Source organism: Zootoca vivipara, chromosome Z1, assembly GCF_965207765.1.
Source record: "Zootoca vivipara chromosome Z1, rZooViv2.hap1.1, whole genome shotgun sequence".
Taxonomy (NCBI): Eukaryota; Metazoa; Chordata; class Lepidosauria; order Squamata; family Lacertidae; genus Zootoca; species Zootoca vivipara.
In genome coordinates this window covers 37,920,062-37,939,702 of record NC_142583.1, presented here as the reverse complement: position 1 = coordinate 37,939,702, position 19,641 = coordinate 37,920,062, and the positions used below count along the sequence as shown (strand labels likewise).

The following is a 19,641-nucleotide window of genomic DNA, read 5'->3' as shown; positions in this document are numbered from 1 at the left end:
ATCTGCTAGTTTTCACAAAAAATGTTTAGCATGTTGTAATACATGATTAGGCATTTATAACAAAAGGGTTCTCACCACTACCACCTCTCAAGAAACTGGAGAATGTTTTTCCAGGGAAGTGTATGAGTAGTCAATCTGTACAACACTGTTGCTGCCCAGCAAATTCATTTTTCCTCTATTAACCTTCAAAGTGAGATGTGAACAGGCATGTTGTGGCAGTCCATTCCATTTAATTTTTTTATACTGAAATTCATATAGTTCTCCAAAAGGCAAGTAAGAATACAAATATTAAGTTATTCAGCATTGTAGACATCTTACACAGACTTCTAGGCAGAAATGCAAGCTTTCTCCATTCTTTATGGTCCATGGCTTTATTGCTAAACAAGTCGTGCTGAATTTCACAATAGTTCAATCGATGTTTAGACCGTCAAGTAGACTCAAAAGTGTGACCCTAAGTCTAAGACATGATTAATTTAAGTATAAATAACTAAGCTACTGTAGGCTTTTTAAAACAGTAAAAACACTGTAGCTGATGGCAGTTCACTGTTTTACAGTAATGCTAACGTTACTGTTTCGATACTGAACGCTGAGCACAAGTTCATCTCCTGCTTGAACTTGAATGGGCTTATCTAACACAATAGCAGCTTGTTTCCAGTGGGATGACTTGCTTGATGTATCTAAAACCGTGTCTTCATCGAGATAAACATGATACCAAAATGGAATACCGGTCACGTGACCTGCTTTACAAACTTCAACCTACAAAAGTAAGATTTTATGTTACTATATAGCATTCAACACCCCCCTCCCCAATACAACAACAACAAATTTGTATTCTTTAAATTCAAGCTTGCTGGAGGAAGATTTTTCTATTGCCAATTTGCATCTTGCTTTTTCAGACACCCAAGAGTTTATCTTCAGTGATTTTGTATATCGGTTTTGCGAGAGGGCTACGGAAGATAGGGTTAGCCGCTGTGGTGCTTCCAATATGTTTTGAATGACTACCCCCATCCTTGACTAATGCCCATATTGTCTAGGAGTGATGGAAGGTGGAGGACAAAATGTTATCTCTCTCTGCATAGTACAATCCCAGTGTATCTCTATGTTTCAGAAACACTGCCCCACCATAATTTCTCCTGAGAAGGTGAATGGCCCATGTTCATTTGCTAGCATGCAATGAGACTTAATTCTGACTGCAGGCAGTAAACTCCACACAAGTCAGAACCAAATGAGCAAGAATAGAATAGAAATGGTATGATTTCTTCCTCTAATGTGATTTTCTGCTTTAAAAGGGGTGAATGTTTTAGTGAAGTACTAGTACCAAAGTATCAAGCACAGAACATGTCAGATACCTGTGCAATTCCATAAATGCAACATTGATACTCAAGAATGACAGCGTAATTAAACTAAAGCATGCAATATCTACCATCTCCCAGATTTACCTTAACTTCTCTACTAGAGCAATTCAAGTATGGATTCATTAGATCCATTCGCAGAAGTTCCACTGATTTGCTCAAAGGTGTGTGTGGAAGTGTGGACATATCCAAAAAAACACGGACAGGCACCTGAAATGGAATATACAATGTTTTGAGATTAATTGTATCATTGTGATGGCTTTTCAAAAAGCTGTGGTGTGCCTTTGGCAAGTGACCAGTTCTGTCACCAGGGCATATATTTCTTTTTCTTGTCCCACTTTAGGCATCACACAGCATCAGGATAGTTCAAGTAGCCCTACTTTCTTAACATATTCCTTGCAAGTGTTGGTCATCAGTTTTGCTCTACACCAGGCACCCCCAAACTGCGGCCCTCCAGATGTTTTGGCCTACAACTCCCATGATCCCTAGCTAACAGGACCAGTGGTCAGGGATGATGGGAATTGTAGTTCAAAACATCTGGAGGGCCGCAGTTTGGGGATGCCTGCTCTACACCAAACTATTTGGAATGAACAGAATTTCCCATGCTTTCAATAAATGCTGGTTCTTCCAAGTCTTAAATCAGATGTCCTTATTGTTACTGTAAAATAGTGAAAACTACTTGCAAAACATTACATGAAGAAATTAATTAGGCTTTCATGAAGATTTTGCAGCTGCATATCCAGTGAGACGGATGTTTTTCTTTGATCAGCAGTTCACCGTGTCACACTACAAACCTCCATTTTTTTAAGAGAAGGGAAAGGCCTTCCCCTGGGCATACAGGGTTGAAGCTGCTATTCTCTGGATTGTGGCCTTAATAAAACATTGAAGCTTTTTTCTGGCACCCTAATCTTTGAGACAGCATGCTAAACTGGATATAGGTGAATGTAACACATTTCAAACCTTAAACTGGTTGATAAAAGGTGCAATGTTGAAACCAAGGGTGGGATCTGTCCCTTGAACTGTGGTCTCAAGTAGCAATGACCTAGATTCCACAAGCATTCCATACATCTTCACATGCTGTGGGAATATCTTCCCTCCGGAATGAAGCAAACATCTATACAAAAAATATAAAGTGTTAACATTCACAGCCAGTGCTTTTTTTTCTAAAAAAATGTTTAGGGGTAATCTCACTTTCCTACTCATATTGAAATACTGCCCCTCAATGAGGCCAAACTTAGATTCACAAAATGTTTAGGGGTATGTGTACCCCTGCATCCTCCCAGAAAAAAGCACTGTTCACAACTATTCCCTCCACACTGTCCTCAGGCTTCCTGCAACAAATCAAGATTTAGACCTATTCTGTTTAAAATACTTTGGTGTGTTTGTTTTTGTTTTTTGCAAAGAAGCATGACCAAACAGTAAGAGCCAACTCCATCTTCTTTTAATTTTATAAGCCTAATTTTAAATAGGTTTATTCTCAGTCTTACACGAAACTACATTGCTATGACCCATAAAGCTACAACAGCCTCGTTAATTTGAAAAGTTCTGACCACATATGGATTCAATGGAGAACAAACTGTTTTCCAAGAGTCTTTTGGCTAAGGATCATTCCAAATTGTATTACATTTGTTAGGAACAACGTTGGCTAAGGTTTTATGCATGAATATAACAGTAAAATATAGTCCAGGAAAATTTCATGTCATACAATACCTGGATATTGCAGCCTTTTCCATCACATCCTGCTGAATTAGACCTGAAGTCTCTATGACATCCAAAATTATAATACTCCACAACTTGTCAGATTTTGGTCTCTGTAATACCATGTTTTCATCCTGTAGGTGGTTGAGCCAAAACTCTAAAGTTTCCTTAGGAAATTTATTAGCTTCTGAAATCAGGCTGAGAGCTACTTGGTGGTGGTCTTTTTCAACAGAGCTGTAGGCCTTAACTGGCCCAAATTTGCCTGCAATTACTGGCAAAATTGAAAAGCCCTCTGATACATCCAACACATACAAAGGATCAGGAGTCACCGAGTTATTGCTTTGGTTCTTTCCAAGATTCAGTTCATTACTGTGGCTGTCCACATCCATGGAGTGCTCACGGAGGCTTAAGGATGACAGCACTTTGCCTATTGCAGCTTTAAAACATTCGTGGTATCTCCTATTGTTCAGTAAAGCAATCTCAGTAGATTCCAGCATGCATTCTTGTCCCAATGCATTTGTTGTTTGAAGGCTGGCCAGAGCACTGCAGAGCTCAGCCTCACTATTCTTCTCCTTGAAATTTCTTTCCACATCCATTCCGTATTCTGAGGTCACAAGAGAAATCTTCTGGATCCTTAGATAGCAGTCCTGGCATGATATTTCCATTGCAACCGAGTCCCCAGATCTCAGAGAGTAATCTTCAAATTGCACAAGGATGAAGAATGAAATACATTATTTACTGTGCCTTTGCTACTGTTCCAGTCTTCTTCCTAAAACGTGTACTACTTTAACAGCTCCTCTGATCAGCCTCTGCTGCTGCAACACGCGCCAAGCAGATTTCATTAGAGTGGAGGCAAAAGAGGCCCAGTGGTTGTCTTAGTGCAGAGCGCAACTGACTGCAGCTTTCCACAAATTTATCAATGTTAGCGGCTTACATTGTAAAAACAAAGTTTCTATTTAAAAATGACTCAAACTATCTGTCAGTGATGCGTGATAGAAAGGAAATATGAGAAAATGTTAAAAAGGAGGTGATGGTGGGGAAAGTGGGTATCAACAGGAACATGGATTAACTGCTTAGCCAAGCTGATCCTGTAAAACTTCACAATTTTGTCCCCTGTCCTGTGTCCAGAGTAATGATTAGCACACACTTGCCCTGATGAATGCAGAGATAAACTTTAAAATACAAATATCTTGTCTGTCAAAATTCCAAAGACTTTAGGCTGAAATAGTTGAAGATATAGATATTAGAAATTAAACTGGAAATTAACCATATATTCCTAAGCATTTCCCACTGAGGTCAGTAGAAGTACTTCCTGAAATGCCGCTGAACTAGGTGGGATTAACTTTAAGTAAGCATTTGTTTTAAACTGTGAAAATATAGGAACTTTACTTTACAGCTCCGTATTTACAACTCCACTTACTCCTAATTCCTCCTCCCAGCAGCCAAATTTTACTAGTCCTTGCCTTCAACTTACTCTGCTAAGCCTTTTTTGTTTGGGAATCCTAATGATGCATGGCTGGTATTGTCTCGGTTGGCATTTCTATTTAAGGATTTCATTCAAGTAAATCTGACTGATTTATTAATCATGTAATGCAATTTAAAGTGTGCTTCCACTTGTTTAATGTGGGGCTCGTTGAGATCAGCTGCACAAGAGACTGCCTCACAAGCAGAGGGAAGATGCCTATTTGCTGGCACAATTTGAATCCTTCTGCAAACTAGCTTCAAGGTGCAGTTGATTGGCTGTTACAGCAAGCCCCTTTGACATTGCCCCTTGACACCAGGCACTTAACACCCACCCATCAAAGTGGCCTGTGCAGGAAGGTAAGGATTCCAATGGAATTCTGTTCCCCACCTGATATACTGAAATGACATTTCCATAAAGTATAGGCTTTTAGTGTTGAGGACCTTCACTTTTCTCAATATGATAAATAGTTCCTAAGAATGCTACCTGCAAACAATGAAGAAAAGTAACTGTCTTTGCTTATTAGAAATCCCGCCTCTCATCTCAAACGTAGAAAACAACCCAGACACATATCCTAGAAAGAAAATGCATTTTAATGTTACCATAAAAATAAAACCCCAAAGACATACCAAGGAGGCCTTGTACAGGGTACACTGCTTGTTCCCAACAGGTGTCCTCACTTGGACTTGTAGAGAGTGTGTGCTCATCATCAAGCTGTAATGTAAACCAGACCACAATGGCATCTAGTATTCCTGCTTTAATAACAGGCATGTTGATCTTGGATGGCTTACGGGTTGCAAAGCTTTTCAGCTCCTAACCAAGAATGGTAAAAAAAGAAGCAAAATATGTTGGAGAGCATTAGAAGAGCCCTTCTGAATAGGAACATAAGATCCCTGGTGAATAACACTAAAAACTTATCTAATCCAGCATTCTGTTCCCCAATGGCCAACCAGATCTCTGAAGCAGGTCAAGGAGGGCATAACAGCACTTTCCTACTGAAGTTTCCTAGCACACTGCCTCTAATATTGGATGCAATATATAGCCATAATGTTTATTAGCCATTGATGGCCATGAATTTGATTGATCCTTTTTTTAAAGCCATCCAAATTGACGGGCATCATCACATCTTGCTCTTCAGTCAAGTCCCCACTGCTGGCTGAGCACCTACAATTGTCTTCCTATCTGCCTTATAATCCATCTTAAATCTAAAAATATACAGAATGTAAATGGTTTTAAGAAAATGGTAGCTAAAAATAACAGTCTTCTTTGAGTGAAAGAAAAATATAAAAGTAATAATAATTATTGTACAGTATCCCTAAAATTTGGCAGTAGATATATTATGATTACATATTTTAGGACCCAATATGGAAATCTCACTAAATGGGGATGCCTTTCTTTCCAGAAGAATCAGAGCCTGCTGAGCCCAGACAAATACTAGTCATAACTGGGTTGCAAGGAGTAAGGAAAACCAAAACATAATGTCATGCTCCAAAACTTTCCTTTCTTACATAAACTACTCTTGAGATTTTTTTTTTAAAAAAAATTCTTTATTTTCAAAGGGTGGGGGTTTTTCACCACCACCAATTAATAGCAAATTTATATGCAGATGTCAAGTAGAGAACACTGATGAAGTCCAGAGTAAAGTTTCATTGTTCAACAATGGAGTCCTCCCTGGTACCCACCCTTTTCTTACATTGCCCAAGATAGCCTTTTTACTCTTTATCTGCTTCTCCTTTGCACGGCACTCATCTTTTAGGATTCAATGGCAGCTCAAGCTCAGCATATAACAGTTTTGCCCAGAAGTATTAAAAAATTAAACATATAATATTAAGTATTTAAATCTTGATGGAACATAACACAGATCACTGCATTATAGTTTCTATTAAAGTGCAGCTTTAATAGAGTTTAATATAGTTTCTATTAAAGTGCAGCTAAGTGCTTTGCTGTACTCGGGCTATTAATCTCAGATGCCAGATAAAGTGAAGGTGAAAACATTGATTCAGAGCATGGCAATAATTGCCTGTATACAAGGGGGTGTATTTTAAGATCTTGCTTGCAAACATTTTCCCATGGGTCAAAAAGCAAAGAGGCATGCTTGTATGACCGACGAAACACATTACCCTCTCAGGCTTTACTGGTACTAGCTCAGAGCCTATCTAGAATGACTATAGCTGCTTGCAATAGCCAATGCTGACTGCTCCTAAAAGAAATAGTTTATAGAACTGTATGGCAAAGCTGTCTTCCTAATCCACTGATGGGAAACCTATTGCCTTTCAGATGTCGCTATACTACAACTCTTAACACCCATGACCAATGGCTCTGCTAGATGGGGCTTATGGAAGTTCAACTACATCTTAAGGGCTACAGGCTCCCCATTCAGGTCTCATCTTTCTGTCCTTTCTTAATCCCACTCTGGGGTTGCAGAATATCCTCAGTCATCTTTTTGTCTTCTGTGCACCTACATCTCACCATACAGAATAAAATCCAGATGAATCTCTCTTTTACCTCTGCATTAATCCTTTTGCAATTGATAAACGTTTCATTCACCATGTGATCCAAAAGTTACCTGCAGGTTGTTAAAGTTGGCTGTCAAAATTTGGAAGTGTTCTGTGAGGGCCGTATAGCCACCAGGAACTCTGCTGAGTTTTTCAGTGGTGTAAGGTTCAAGACTTTCATCCGAGTTTATGGAAGCGTACACTGGACTGTGGAAGTCCAATGTTTCTGGCAAGCACACACTAGCAATTTCTTTTGCACCCACCCTGAGAAAACAAAGGAACAGACAGAAATTAGGTTTGACAAGACAAAATCATGCAATTCATGAATAATAATAATAATAATAATAATAATTTATTATTTATACCCCGCCCAACTGGCTGTTTCCCCAGCCACTCTGGGCAGCTCCCAATTGAGTGTTAAAAACAATACAGTATTAAATATTAAAAACTTCCCTAAACAGGGCTGTCTTCAGATGTCTTTTAAAAATAGGATAGCTGCTTATTTCCTTGACATCTGCTGGGAGGGCGTTCCACAGGGCGTTCCACTACAGAGAAGGCCCTCTGTCTGGTTCCCTGTAACCTCACTTCTCACAATGAGGGAACTGCCAGAAGGCCCTCGGCGCTGGATCTCAGTGTCTGGGCTGAATGATGGGGGTGGAGATGCTCCTTCAGGTATACTGGACCGAGGCCGTTTAGGGCTTTAAAGGTCATCACCAACATTTTGAATGTGTTGAACTCAGCATTGGTTCTTGGCACATTAAGTAGAGGCTCACAAAAAAGATTTGCTGAGCTTAAAGACATACATAATGATTGTGTTCTGTTTTAAAATGTATATCCCTTTCTTTTCAAACATAAGAAGGGCAGGGTTGTTTTTGTTAATAACATACAATGTAAAAACACAGTCAATTAAATTAACAGCATAGAATAAATTGTATTAATCTAACAGCCTTCCCACATTCTAGTATTTATACCCTGAAAGTTTTACTCTCTTCCTTAAAAATTATGTTGGGCTCTTGCACATGAAGAGAGGTTTCTATAAGAACAGAACATAAGTGGAAATAGATGACCAAATTGAATATGGGTTGACATCTTCCATGTGGGATGAGCTTCGTTTTGCCAAAAGGCTGATTTGAGTTTTCTGAATTTCAGTGCAGAAAACTGAAAGTTATTGTTAGTTCCACTTATGTGGAATCCAACCTAACAAGCAGGATGAGCAAAATAAAAATCTTATCTTTAAAAGGGAGACATTTCCTCTTCCCTGTCCAAGTTTAAACATGCTTTCCCAATGTATATCAGCAGCACAAACATACCTATGATGTCTGCGTATCTCTCCGCATTCCACTGCCATGCCCCACACAATAGCTCCTGCTGGTATAACTTTACCATAGTTTTCAGCGTTAACTGTGCCATCATTGGGCTGATTGATAAATAGATAGATAGATAGATAAAAGGATAAAGTTACAAAACTATACAAGAAGACTAGTAGTCACAAAAATCTTATTCCATTATCTTTGAATTTATATACTGCTTAATTGTACAATATCTAAGTGGTTAACAATAAAAAAGTTTAAAAACATTAAAAACACTTAAAACTGTTAAAATTAACATTAAGCTAAAATAGATTAACATACAATTAAGATTAACATAAACATTAAGCTAAAATAGATTAACATACAATTAAAGCACAAAATTAATATAAACTGTTCAGTCACTGTACACAGATTAAGTTAGGGCTTGGCTGGGTCAAGTTAAGTATAAATATTTGGATTTCGGCTGAGTGGAAAAAATGTCTGTCTTGATTGTTTTTCAATCTGCTTTAGTCACTGTGCAAAATGAGAGATTGTTGCCAAGCCAACCCTCAGTCTAGAACACATTTTGACTTGAATTAAAAATAAAGATATTATGGTATAACACACATGGCTATTTGAAAAGCATGTTAGACAACTTTCAGCACTAGTGATATCAGAAACAATATATCGGTTGTCTAAAGGAGAAAACATTTCAGCCATTTATTATATTTATTGAAGAATAATCTTCCACAACTGTAACTATTTCGTCTTCTAACTGTTGCAATATGTAACATCATCTCAGAAATTCCTACAATGGAAGACCCTTAATGGGTTTTTTGAGGTAAGGAATTAATCACTATGAGAAGGGGAAATCTTTCTTTTTAAAAATAATAATAATACAGTAACCAGTACTATGAACGGAGGGGTAAGAAACATGCCATCGTTGGTTTTGAATCTAGAACTTCAAGACACATTCAAAAAATTACATTGTGGATACAATTCATTTTTATTTTGCACCAGCTGCGCACTCTTAAGTCATGGCATTTTCCTCCCATTACATTAAATGTGTGGAATTCAATGTAGTGCTAAGGAGACTGATTCGTTAGTGCAAGCATTTCTGCTTGCCTGATGGAACCATTTCCCATCTCCTCTCCCTGTGCACTGTTTTGGGGGTTCTCCTGACCCTCCATAGTGAATATGGGAGAGGTGGGGGATGGGCAGCGCCAGGAGGAGAAGGGAAAAGCCCCACAGCGCTAGCGGGAGTCCTTGCATTGGCTTCCACTAGCTGAATGGGTTAGTTGAATCCATCCCAATATTTCATACTTTAAAACATGTTCTATATATAGAGTTGGCCTGAGGTTGGTACTTCTTAAAAAACTCTCTCACACACTTGTCTAATCTCTCGCTCCGGACTGAAAAGAATGGTACAGTCTACCGCAATTGACTTTCCCAGCCTTAAGGGTCCACTTAACTGTGAGGACACTTAAATGTTCTTTCCCATGTGCACTACTGGACCCTAGGGAGCTGCAGTGCTGGCAAGCAAACTTTCTTATGCGATTTGGAAGACCTGTGTAAGTAATGTTTACATTTCACGTTTCAAGTTCGCTGTTTATGGGAACTAATAAAAGAAAAATGTTAAAACATTACTGCAACGCTGCAGAGCCTTGAACTCATTGCTATTCGTAGCAGTCATAATGCAAAATCATTTTTACAGTGGATCAGGCCTTAAGACACCCATAGATACTTGCCTTTGGTGGTAAAAGCAAATGCTCCCAAGCATGGATCAAGCTTTCCACAATCCCTTCTCCAAATAAACCAGAATCTACCGTTTCAGTGACAACCAGGGAAACTCTATTAAATATACAGTTATGAAAAGAAAGCAGAAGTTCAGAGCCAGTATGATCAGCAATGAAAGAAAATTATAAAACCTGAAGCAGGACTTAAAATCTACTAACTTGAAATCAGTAGTCTATTCGTGTGTTGAGTAATCAAATTTTATTCTTGGCTTTTGGCCTCTGCTTAAGATAAGCCAGCATCCTTTCTGACCCCTTAGCCCTAAAACTACCTTTCACAGTTCTTAGTTATTCTAATATACCAGAAAAGTTTATTATCAAGTTGGGGGGGTATGTGAGGGGGGGAAATGGAATGGCAAAGAATAGTGTGTCCACAGTTATTTGGAATGTTGCACTGCAGGCCATAGGGAACTATCTCCCCATTACACCTCAGTTCTGGAAAAGCCCCTTGTAGGCATTTCTGTTCAGCTACTGTCTTTGATAAAGGAAGTAGGACCAGCTTCCAGAGCAAGGGGATGACATTTCGGTTGGTCCTGGGGATGCAGCATATGATTCTATGCTTTGCCACCACTGTTAGCTGTGCTAGAGTAGCCATTGCAAGTGTGATGCCTGCAGATGCTTTAGACTACCGCTCCAATCTGCTATAGCTGGCATAGCCATGCTGGCTTGGGCTAAAGGGAATTGCAATTCAAAGCATGTGGAGACTACCAGGCTGGCAAAGTTTTTTTCCCCTAGATCGTAAGGTATTTACTGAAATTAATTCTGAAGAAGGTTTTGCCCTTCTAAAATAAAATAAAAACATTCTGGACAGATGTTCCGAGTTATTCAGGAAATAAATAAGGAACAGTATATAGGAAAAATAAAGGAACAGTTTATAAATGATTTCAGCTGCACACTGTTTAATGGAAGCTTATTTGGATGGCTTAAAGATGAAAGAAATATGCAGTGAAGATAAAAAAATAAAATGTTTAGCGCCCGCAGTGTGGGAGGTCAATTCTGTTAGAAATAAGACAAGATTACAATAAGACAAGATTACAATTTGTTAGTGCAAATTGTCAATTCTGTTAGAAAAATAAGTAAGATGTCACAACAAAATATAAGAGTAACCTTTCAGGTATGTGCTTTGGGATTTCTATATCAAGGGATTTCATGTGAAGTAGTTTGATTTCTCCATCCAAATTGTTTGCACCTAGCACTTCACAAGCCAATTCATACATGGTCTTCGATAACTCACACGCATAGACGGAAGGTGCGCCAGCCTTTTTGGCAAACATGCTGAAACATTAGAGGACATTCAACAGAAATCATCAGAGAGTCTTGTTTAGACAAAATATTAATATAACATTTTTCAAATCAAATATTAACGAAAATATTTTAATAACCTTAAATGGGCCCTCTGTATCAAATTGGGACCGAGGAGACTTTTAATTTATTTAACCTTTCAGACCACCCTTTGTTACATAGTAATTACAGGGCACTTTCAATTTCAATTTAGAAGAGAACATTAAATAAGTTAACACAAAACACAGAAAAACCCCTAGCAAAGCAAATTTATTGTCTTGTTTCACAATATTCAGAAAAAAATATCAACACATTTACATTAACTGAATTCACAACAAACCTGAGAATTCCTGTTCCTGTTCCAATGTCAAGAACACTTCTGCACCCTGAACAGACAGCCTTTTCAATTGCTTTTTGATACAGCAAATTCCTATTGGCGTCATTAAGCATGATGAAGTGCCATCGTTCTACCACCCAGTTGGCAACACGATAAAAATTCTCTTTTGCATCTGGAAAGTCAGGGTTTAGCTTCACAGCTTTATGGAAATATGCAGCTGCTTCATCCCTAAAGCCCATTCTGTGAAGAAAGTGACACAATCAAAATAAAGCTTAAACTAGCAAACAGATCGTTCAACCATAAATATTATACCGGTATGTACAAAAATCTACAGTTACATTTTGAGAACACGTCGCCAAGGACTGCAAAGAGCACAAATCTGGACTGCATTGTGTAAAAGAAAAGGGCACCTACTGCAACTTGTCAAACTACTAATCCACTTAACACTAAGATGTGCTGTGACCAAATCATAAGAACATAACAAAAATCATGATGGATCAGACCAAAGGTCTATGTAGTCCAGCATCATTCTCAAAGTGCCCAATCAGATGCATATGGGAAACCTGGAAGGAGGACCAAAGTGCAACACTCTCCCACTCATGTTTCCCAGCAATTTATATTCAGAGGCATTATGCCTCTGATTCTGGACGCAGTACACAGCCATCATGACTAGTAGCCAATAATTTGCCTTATCTCCTTTTTTCAAACTCTCCAAGTTGGCAACCATTACTCATATTGTGGAAGTGAATTAAATAGTTTAACTATATGCTGTTTGGAGGTCTGTCAGACCAAAAATAAAGCACATTGTACATTAAACAGTACTGTGGACACGAAAAGTATTAGTTTTAGTATTAGTATTGCACATCTTAGTTGGGCAAGACTTTTCCCTTCTGAGCCCTACACTAAGAAGTAATCACAACACTGCTGGATACAGTACCTGTGCATTTAGGATTCATTATTTAATGGAATGTGTGAGATTAATGAAAATTTAAGAAGCACTATTCTAGAATTCTTAGTCAAAATACAACACAACCTAGGGCAACTACAAACCTGAAGAGATGTTCCCCCATGCTGTTACATATAACTTCATCATTAGGAAATAATTCCAGGGCATGCTCATAGCAATCAAATAAATCTTGAAATCGTGTGAGAGAATTCAGCTCTTCTGCCCATTTACAAAGGGTATACTGAAATGTTTCCTAAAGGAAAGTGATAGTTTAGTTGCAACAAATAATTTATTCACCCTAATAAAATGTTTTTATTGGTAAATAGATATATTGCATGCAGTGGCCTATTTGCATGTTATTTTCTGTCTCCAAACTTGTACACAAATAAACCTGTTTGCCAGAGAGAATGACTGTACAAAGAACAACTGCTTACCTTGACATCATTTTTAAGCTCAGGAGCTAGATTCAATACCAAGAGATAGTGGGCATATGCAGTTCCAAAGTCCTGATTTTCCAGACAGTGTTGAGCACTTTGCAAGGATCTAGACACTAATTCACGCCTCCCAGCTTCCTGACCAACATTGCGCCTATGCCGAGATCTCCTTTTAGAGTTAGGCATTCTGAACTGCCAAAACAAAAAACATTTATTGCAGTGTTACAAAAGGTTGCAAACAAAATGTTTGCATCAACATTTTTGCACTCATTACAGCCCCAAAGTGAAAGTGCTTTAACATAGCAAGAGACATTTCTTGCAAATGCACTTACTATTTTTCATGTTAGAGTTCCAGCAAAGCGCTTATGAATGCAGCACCTATAGATTCATTTGCAGCATTTTGCAAATTGGATGCATGCTGGTTCCCAAGTGTGGGAGTAGAGGACACCGTGTGATTGTTGTTGTGAGTGCAACACAAACTGCAGATTAGGACATCGATATTCACTCTTTTCTAACCTGGAACCCACCTTTAGCCCAAATATAAATTATGGGACCCACTACTTAATTTTATTTTATTTACCATATATATAAGTATGATGGGACCCATGCTATGCCAGACAATGACAAAATTGCAGATCCTGATCTGTCAGTTAAAGCTAGGAACAGTGTTCAGTACCACATGGTTAATGTTGTTGGTTTTATTTTAGTTCTGTTCCTTGTGATCCTGCTGGAAGCAAACATGGGAAGCTGTACTTTAAAAACAACTTATTATAGATAATTGAATGTTGCGCGCGATTCCAAAATATACATATTATCAAGGGGCCTGGATAACATCTTTATAATGAGACATGATCAGGCAGGGCTCATTTATTCTGTGCCCTAGTGACTATTACTGGTCATAGGAGTTTGTTAATGAGAATTTAATATATCATGTGTTATTAAAACATTTTGTAATGCAGATGCCCATGTCATTGACAAATTCATTCTAAGAACAGAGGTGAACATTAACATATGCTGGAGGAATTTCACTCAACTTAAAAAAAAACACTAAAAGAGTACGAAGGCAGTAACAGTAATCATAGCTGCCAAGTTTTCCCTTTTCTCGTGAGGAAACCTATTCAGCATAATGGAATTTCCCTTTAAAAAAGGGATAACTTGGCAGCTATGCAGTAATATTTTAACTAATTAGGGTAAACCAAACAGATCATGGTAACAGTGAAGGGAAATGGGCAGGCATAAACAATTGTACACATGCAGCTTGTCTTTAACAAAATATGACATTAGTATGTGAGAGGTTGGTGAATCTATTCCTTCCATACAAAGGGACATACCGGTATATAGGGGGATATATTCCTATTCACTGTGGAGTGAGGACAAAGGGGAGTGGAGGAGAATCAAAGCTGTAATGGAACTAGTGCAGGAAGGAGCCAACAAAAACTATCCAACAAAAAGCAACTGCAATCTTGCTTTACATTAATAGGCACACTTACTTGGGAGTAAGTCCTATTGGAATGAATGGGCTTTACTTCTGAGTAAACATGAGTGGATCACGCCGTATGGTAACCACTGCTGCACGCCATCCAGGCAAGCAAACCAGGCATTTCCTCTAAAAACACAAGACATTTCGATGTTAAAAGATTTTGGACCTATTTTATTCGTCACCCAGCTTCCCAATTGCTTAGGTCTTAGGACAATAATGAGGGCCCAGGGCAGGCGGAGATGCGCCACCCCGTTCAGCGCACTTGGCAGAACGTCGGGATGGATGCGGCGTGGGAAGAGACGCCGTTGAGCATGTTCACGGTGCGTGCAAAGCGAACCGGGTGAGGCCGAGACAAACAGGGACGGCCAGCCAGAAAGAATGGCGAGTCAGTCACCTCGGCAATCCATCCGGCCGATCTGGGACTACCAGCCCGGACAACTCCAGGCAAACTCTCACAAGCTCCGGCGGAAGCCTAGGGACGCCATCTTAGAGTAGGGCGATGGAAGTATCGCGAGAAAAATAAACGGGGTCAGGGCTCCGCGGCACACACGGGATTAGCACCGATAGCGACGAGTTTCCAGAGCCGTCTGCTGACCTGGAAACCTCTCCGCCGAGATTGTGCAAACGAGAGTAGTAGTATTTTACACATGCGCAAAATACACCGCCTGCTTACAATACGGTTTGCGCATGAGTAAAAAGGAGGGGAAGAGGCTGCTGTACAGTACTTCAACTTCATGAGTTGCTTAAACAAAAACAAAACAATAGGTAGGAAGCGGGGGGTGGGGGCGAAAGAAACAATAGCGCTATAGTTTTTAATAGGTCCACCTAAAGCTTCATGAAGGAAACGAATTTATAAGTCCAGCAGAACTTTTATTTAAGGTGGGAATAGATGGTAACAAAAAGGGAGCGAGAAAGTATGTTAGTGGGTGTGATCAGAAAAGCAATTCGGGACGGATTTTAAATGGAATGGATGCAGCGTTTTACAAAATGTTTGCAAGCAGCAGATAGGGCTTTTACATCAGGCACATCTTTTTTTCTTCTGGCAGGGAGCCAAAAAAGGGAGAGGAGAGAAAGGTGGTCAGTTAATGGAAACGTATTAGCTCAGCCCTATTTCACAAAATGCAAGATAGTGAACACCTCAAACCATTTCCCAAACAGAACGAAAAATTGTGCAACTTTTAGCTGGGGAAAACAAGAAGGTAGATTTTAGATAAGGTTGCTCCTAGGAGGTGTTGGTACTTTAAATGAATCTGTGGCCTGGATGCAGGATAAATGAGGGGCATCTAGTCCTGAATGTTTGCTACCGTCCATTGAGAACTAGCAGCAACAGTTTACCGCAAGACTAGGCTCTTTCTGATGAACTGGGCTCTCATCAAGGAAAGCTGATACTACAAACAAATCTGCAAATCTTCAAGGTGCAACAAGACACTTTATTTCTTTTAGTTTCAAAACCATGGAACTATCTCCCATCCATCAGGAAGCTTGGCTCATTTAAGGCAAGCCCGACTTCCAACATTCCTTTTATCCATTTAACAAAAAGAATCCCAGCAATTACAGCCAAGAACCACGCCCTTAACTAGACACATTATTTAAGGCAATACTGTATTGATATGGCAGAGTATCTTATTGTGGTTACAGGTAGGTAGAGGTGTTGGTCTCACGTAGTCGAAACAATTTTTTTTTAAAAAAATTCCTTCCACTAGCACCTTAGAGACCAACTAAGTTTGTCACAGGTATGAGCTTTCATGTGCATGCACACTTCTTCAGATACACTGAAACAGTTCCAGTTTCACCAACACCTTGTAGCTGGCTGCTAGTGCCAGAATGGTGGACCGAAGTTCCATAATTGTCTCTTCACTGGAAGCCGTAAATTTTAGACACCCAACTGGGAACAAATTCTCAAAAATTGTTGAAACAGAAAATAAATAAATCCTTCCAGTAGCACCTTAGAAACCAACTAAGTTTGTCATAGGTATGAGCTTTCATGTGCATGCACACTTCAGTAATCAAAAATTGTTAAGAGCGGAAAGGGACCTTTAAGGTAACATTTGGGAGCAGAGTATAAAGGCGCTAAATCAGGAAAGGTGGGCAGAACCCTCACCAATAAGAAATTATAAGTTGTTTCCTGCGCTGGGAAATCTTTTATTGAAATGAAGATTAAAAACGCCCCACAATAAGTAAAGGGATGGCTTTAATGAGAGGATAAGAGTAGATTTGAATGCATCCACAGGACAGGGCGAGAGTAAACAACGTGTTGGTTGTAAGGCACGAGTTCCTGCCCTGAGGAGAGAAGCCGCCCCTGCTTCGAGAGGGGCCTGCAAAGGAGCGTGAGAGAAGCAAGACCCTGGGCAGCTGTGAGGGGAGGAGCCGATAGGCAAACGGCCGGAGCTCGTGCGGGAAGAAAGGAAGGTGGAGGAGGAGAAGGCCGGCGCTGGGTGGGAGCTTAGGACTGTGGAAAAGGCGGCGCCGAGGCCACGCTGGGGTGGAGCCGCCTCTTTAGCCCGAGCGGGCTGGGATGCCGAAAGGAGCTACTTGTTTTTCTTTTTCCCGCCGCAACCGGGCCGCGGCGAGAGGCTGCTTTCCCCCCTCAGGGAGCTGCTACGTTGGCAACCCCGCTAGCGCCGTATCCTAGTCCCGGGCGCTCGGAACGGCGGCGGCCTCCTCCTCCCCCCCCCTCCCCGCGTCGCTTAGCTCTTCCCAGGGGCGCGTTTTGCCGGTGCCGCGGAGCCGCGCGGGTCCCATGCTGCGCGGGGAGAGGCTCTGCTGCGCCGCTCTGCCGCCTGCTGCTTTGCCCTGCTGAGGAGGCGCTGCGCGGAGAGCAGAAAGAAGACCGGGGCTCGGCTTGCGGGTGGTGCTTAGCGAAGAGGGATTTGCAAGGAGGAGTGGTGCCGCCGCCGCCGCCGCCGCCGCCGCCATGGGGCTGCAGCCCTTGGAGTTCAGCGACTGCTACCTGGACAGCCCCTGGTTCCGCGAGAGGATCCGAGCCCACGAAGCCGAGCTGGAGAAAACTAACAAGTTCATCAAGGAGCTGCTCAAGGATGGCAAAAGCCTCATCGCCGCCACCAAGAGTGAGTCGGGAGAAGTTGGGCGAGCGCGGGCTGCGGGGGCAGAAGGGCTGGTTGGGGCGGCATGGAAGCAGCTCGGCGAAGGGCGGCTCGCCGGCAGCTTGAAGTTGCAAAGTCCGTTCTCCGGCATGCCGCGAGACGGGCGCCTCTCCTTGTCCTTGCCCCTACAAGGTCTGCGGGCGCTGCCGCCGCCTCCCGAGGCTGCTGCTGCTCCGCCGAATCTGGTTCCTCGGGCGGCTAAGGCGGGTAGCGGCGCAACTTGCAAGAGGGTTTCGGGTTTCCTGGCTCTGGGGCGGCGGACTTGCAGAAAATGCGAAAAGGAGCATCTGCAAACGCTGCCGAGGCGTGCCCGTCTGAGGACAAGGGGGAAACTTCTCTAGCTTGTCTCTTCTTCAGATCGATGATGAAACACTTCAGGCTTTTCTGATACCTGACACCTAAAACTGCCAAAAGGTCCACTATACTTGGGAGAAACAAGTATACAGTACCCCCTCCCCCTTAGAGGTTCTCATAACTTTCAGGATGCAAACTGAATTTACTTGTGTGATTATAAATAATAGAAAAATCTGACACAGCACATATGCTAGCCGGATTATGAAACACAAGGTTTACAAACACTGGAAGGAATTCCCATACAAATAAATGACTTCCTGTTGACTGTATATCAAGCTTTTCTATGACATCAGTTATTAGCCTTCTGGCAGATGATATTTCAAACTTACCTTCTTTTAGAACAGGAAGTATTAAAAACATATTAGATTTTTAAAAATAAAGCGAGCTTAAGGACAGCCAGTGACTTTCTAATATTAAACTTCTACAACCACCACAGTTCCTGGCTGTCATTCAGACCTCTAATAAGCAGAGTCTAAGGCTAGTACGGTATGTATGCAAAATGTGGTTTCATTATGGGTTTTGTGGCTTGTTTTATTTTTTGAGTACTTCTGTTGTGCCACAAGTAGCCATGAAGCACTAGTGATTTAAATAAAGTTTGGGGCATATACAGATAATGTAACTTTTTGGAATTTAGTTTGCATTGTTCACAAATCTATCTGCATGAGCACATATGGATATTAATATGCTCTAGAACTGGGAACATGATATACCTCAGTCATGTTGCGGAGGAATTCAATAGTTTATGTAATTGCAGTAAGTCATTAGGCCAGAATTCTGGCTTTCATAGTGCAATCCTATAAATGTTAAGAAGTCCCATTGTGTCCAGTGGGCCTTGCTTCCAGGTAAGTGTGTTTAGGAGTGTTGGCCTCAGTTGCCTAAGGCTGCACATTCCACTTGGGAATAAGTTCCATTGATTCAGTGTGCAAAATTTTGTGTTTCATGTTCAAATTAGTGTTTGTTTTGAGACATATCTTTATACCATAGTAAATTCAACTTGGATTATGTCAGCATACTGATTACAAGTTCCTGGCAGCTGGTGGAAATTGACGGCTTCTTTGAACTAGTCTCTTATTATGACACAAACTATTACAAGGTTTCTATAGCAAATGTGAAAATGCCAGTATTAACTATTCTGAGTAATACTTCAGGTTTCCTGTTGTTGTGTTATCATATAATAACTGCACCACTGGCTGGATTCAGCTAACCCAAGGACTTAAGTCCTGCACAAGGACTTAAGTTCTGCAGCAGGGCTCTGCTCTCCTTCCCCCATGTGCCCCTGCACACGTCTGAAATTGGCTCGGTGGGGGAGGAGAACCCCCACCACAGTGCAGAGGGGGAGGGAGTATTGGTCTATATTGCAACCTGGAATGCTTGTGAAGTTGGTGACTGGAACAGGGCCATGTGGTTGTAGTGGATAGCTTAATGAAAATGTCAACCAGTGTGCAACAATTGTGAAAATGACAAGTTTCATGCTAGGAATCATTTGGAAAGTGATTGGAAAAAGCCTTTGAATGTCAGTGCTGTTCTATAAATCTATGGTGCAACCACACTTGGAATACTGTGCATAGTTCTGGTCAACCAGTGTGCAACAATTGTGAAAATGACAAGTTTCATGC

General features: G+C 40.8%; 2 protein-coding genes across 6 annotated transcripts in view; one reads left to right on the top strand and one right to left on the bottom strand.

Annotated features, from left to right (window-relative positions):
• Nucleotides 1-210: 210 nt before the first annotated feature.
• On the bottom strand, nt 211-17,655 carry PRMT9 (protein arginine methyltransferase 9). Of its 3 annotated transcripts, none has more exons than XM_035114108.3 (14): nt 17,518-17,655; nt 14,578-14,693; nt 13,088-13,279; nt 12,758-12,906; nt 11,711-11,947; nt 11,197-11,364; nt 10,045-10,147; nt 8,318-8,424; nt 7,079-7,271; nt 5,142-5,325; nt 3,063-3,747; nt 2,313-2,466; nt 1,440-1,562; nt 211-756 (listed from the first exon to the last, which is right to left on the bottom strand). In XM_035114108.3, exons 3-14 carry the CDS (start codon nt 13,271-13,273, stop codon nt 541-543), a joined length of 2,505 nt encoding a protein of 834 aa, XP_034969999.1. In that variant the 5' UTR covers nt 13,274-13,279; nt 14,578-14,693; nt 17,518-17,655; the 3' UTR covers nt 211-540. The 3 variants fall into 3 exon arrangements, with proteins under 3 accessions (XP_034969999.1, XP_034969998.1, XP_088516385.1); XM_035114107.3 differs by lacking the exon at nt 17,518-17,655 and adding an exon at nt 14,962-15,099; XM_088660259.1 differs by lacking the exon at nt 17,518-17,655 and adding an exon at nt 14,830-14,966.
• Nucleotides 16,725-19,641, top strand: part of ARHGAP10 (Rho GTPase activating protein 10) — a 105,219-nt gene continuing 102,302 nt past the window's right edge. For all 3 annotated transcript variants that reach the window (XR_015947722.1, XM_060278644.2, XM_060278647.2), the window contains exon 1: nt 16,725-17,635. Coding sequence is in view for 2 of the 3 variants with exons in the window: in XM_060278644.2 (XP_060134627.2) it covers nt 17,482-17,635 (154 nt within the window). In the remaining variant the exon portion in view is untranslated. The remainder of the gene's footprint in view (nt 17,636-19,641) is intronic.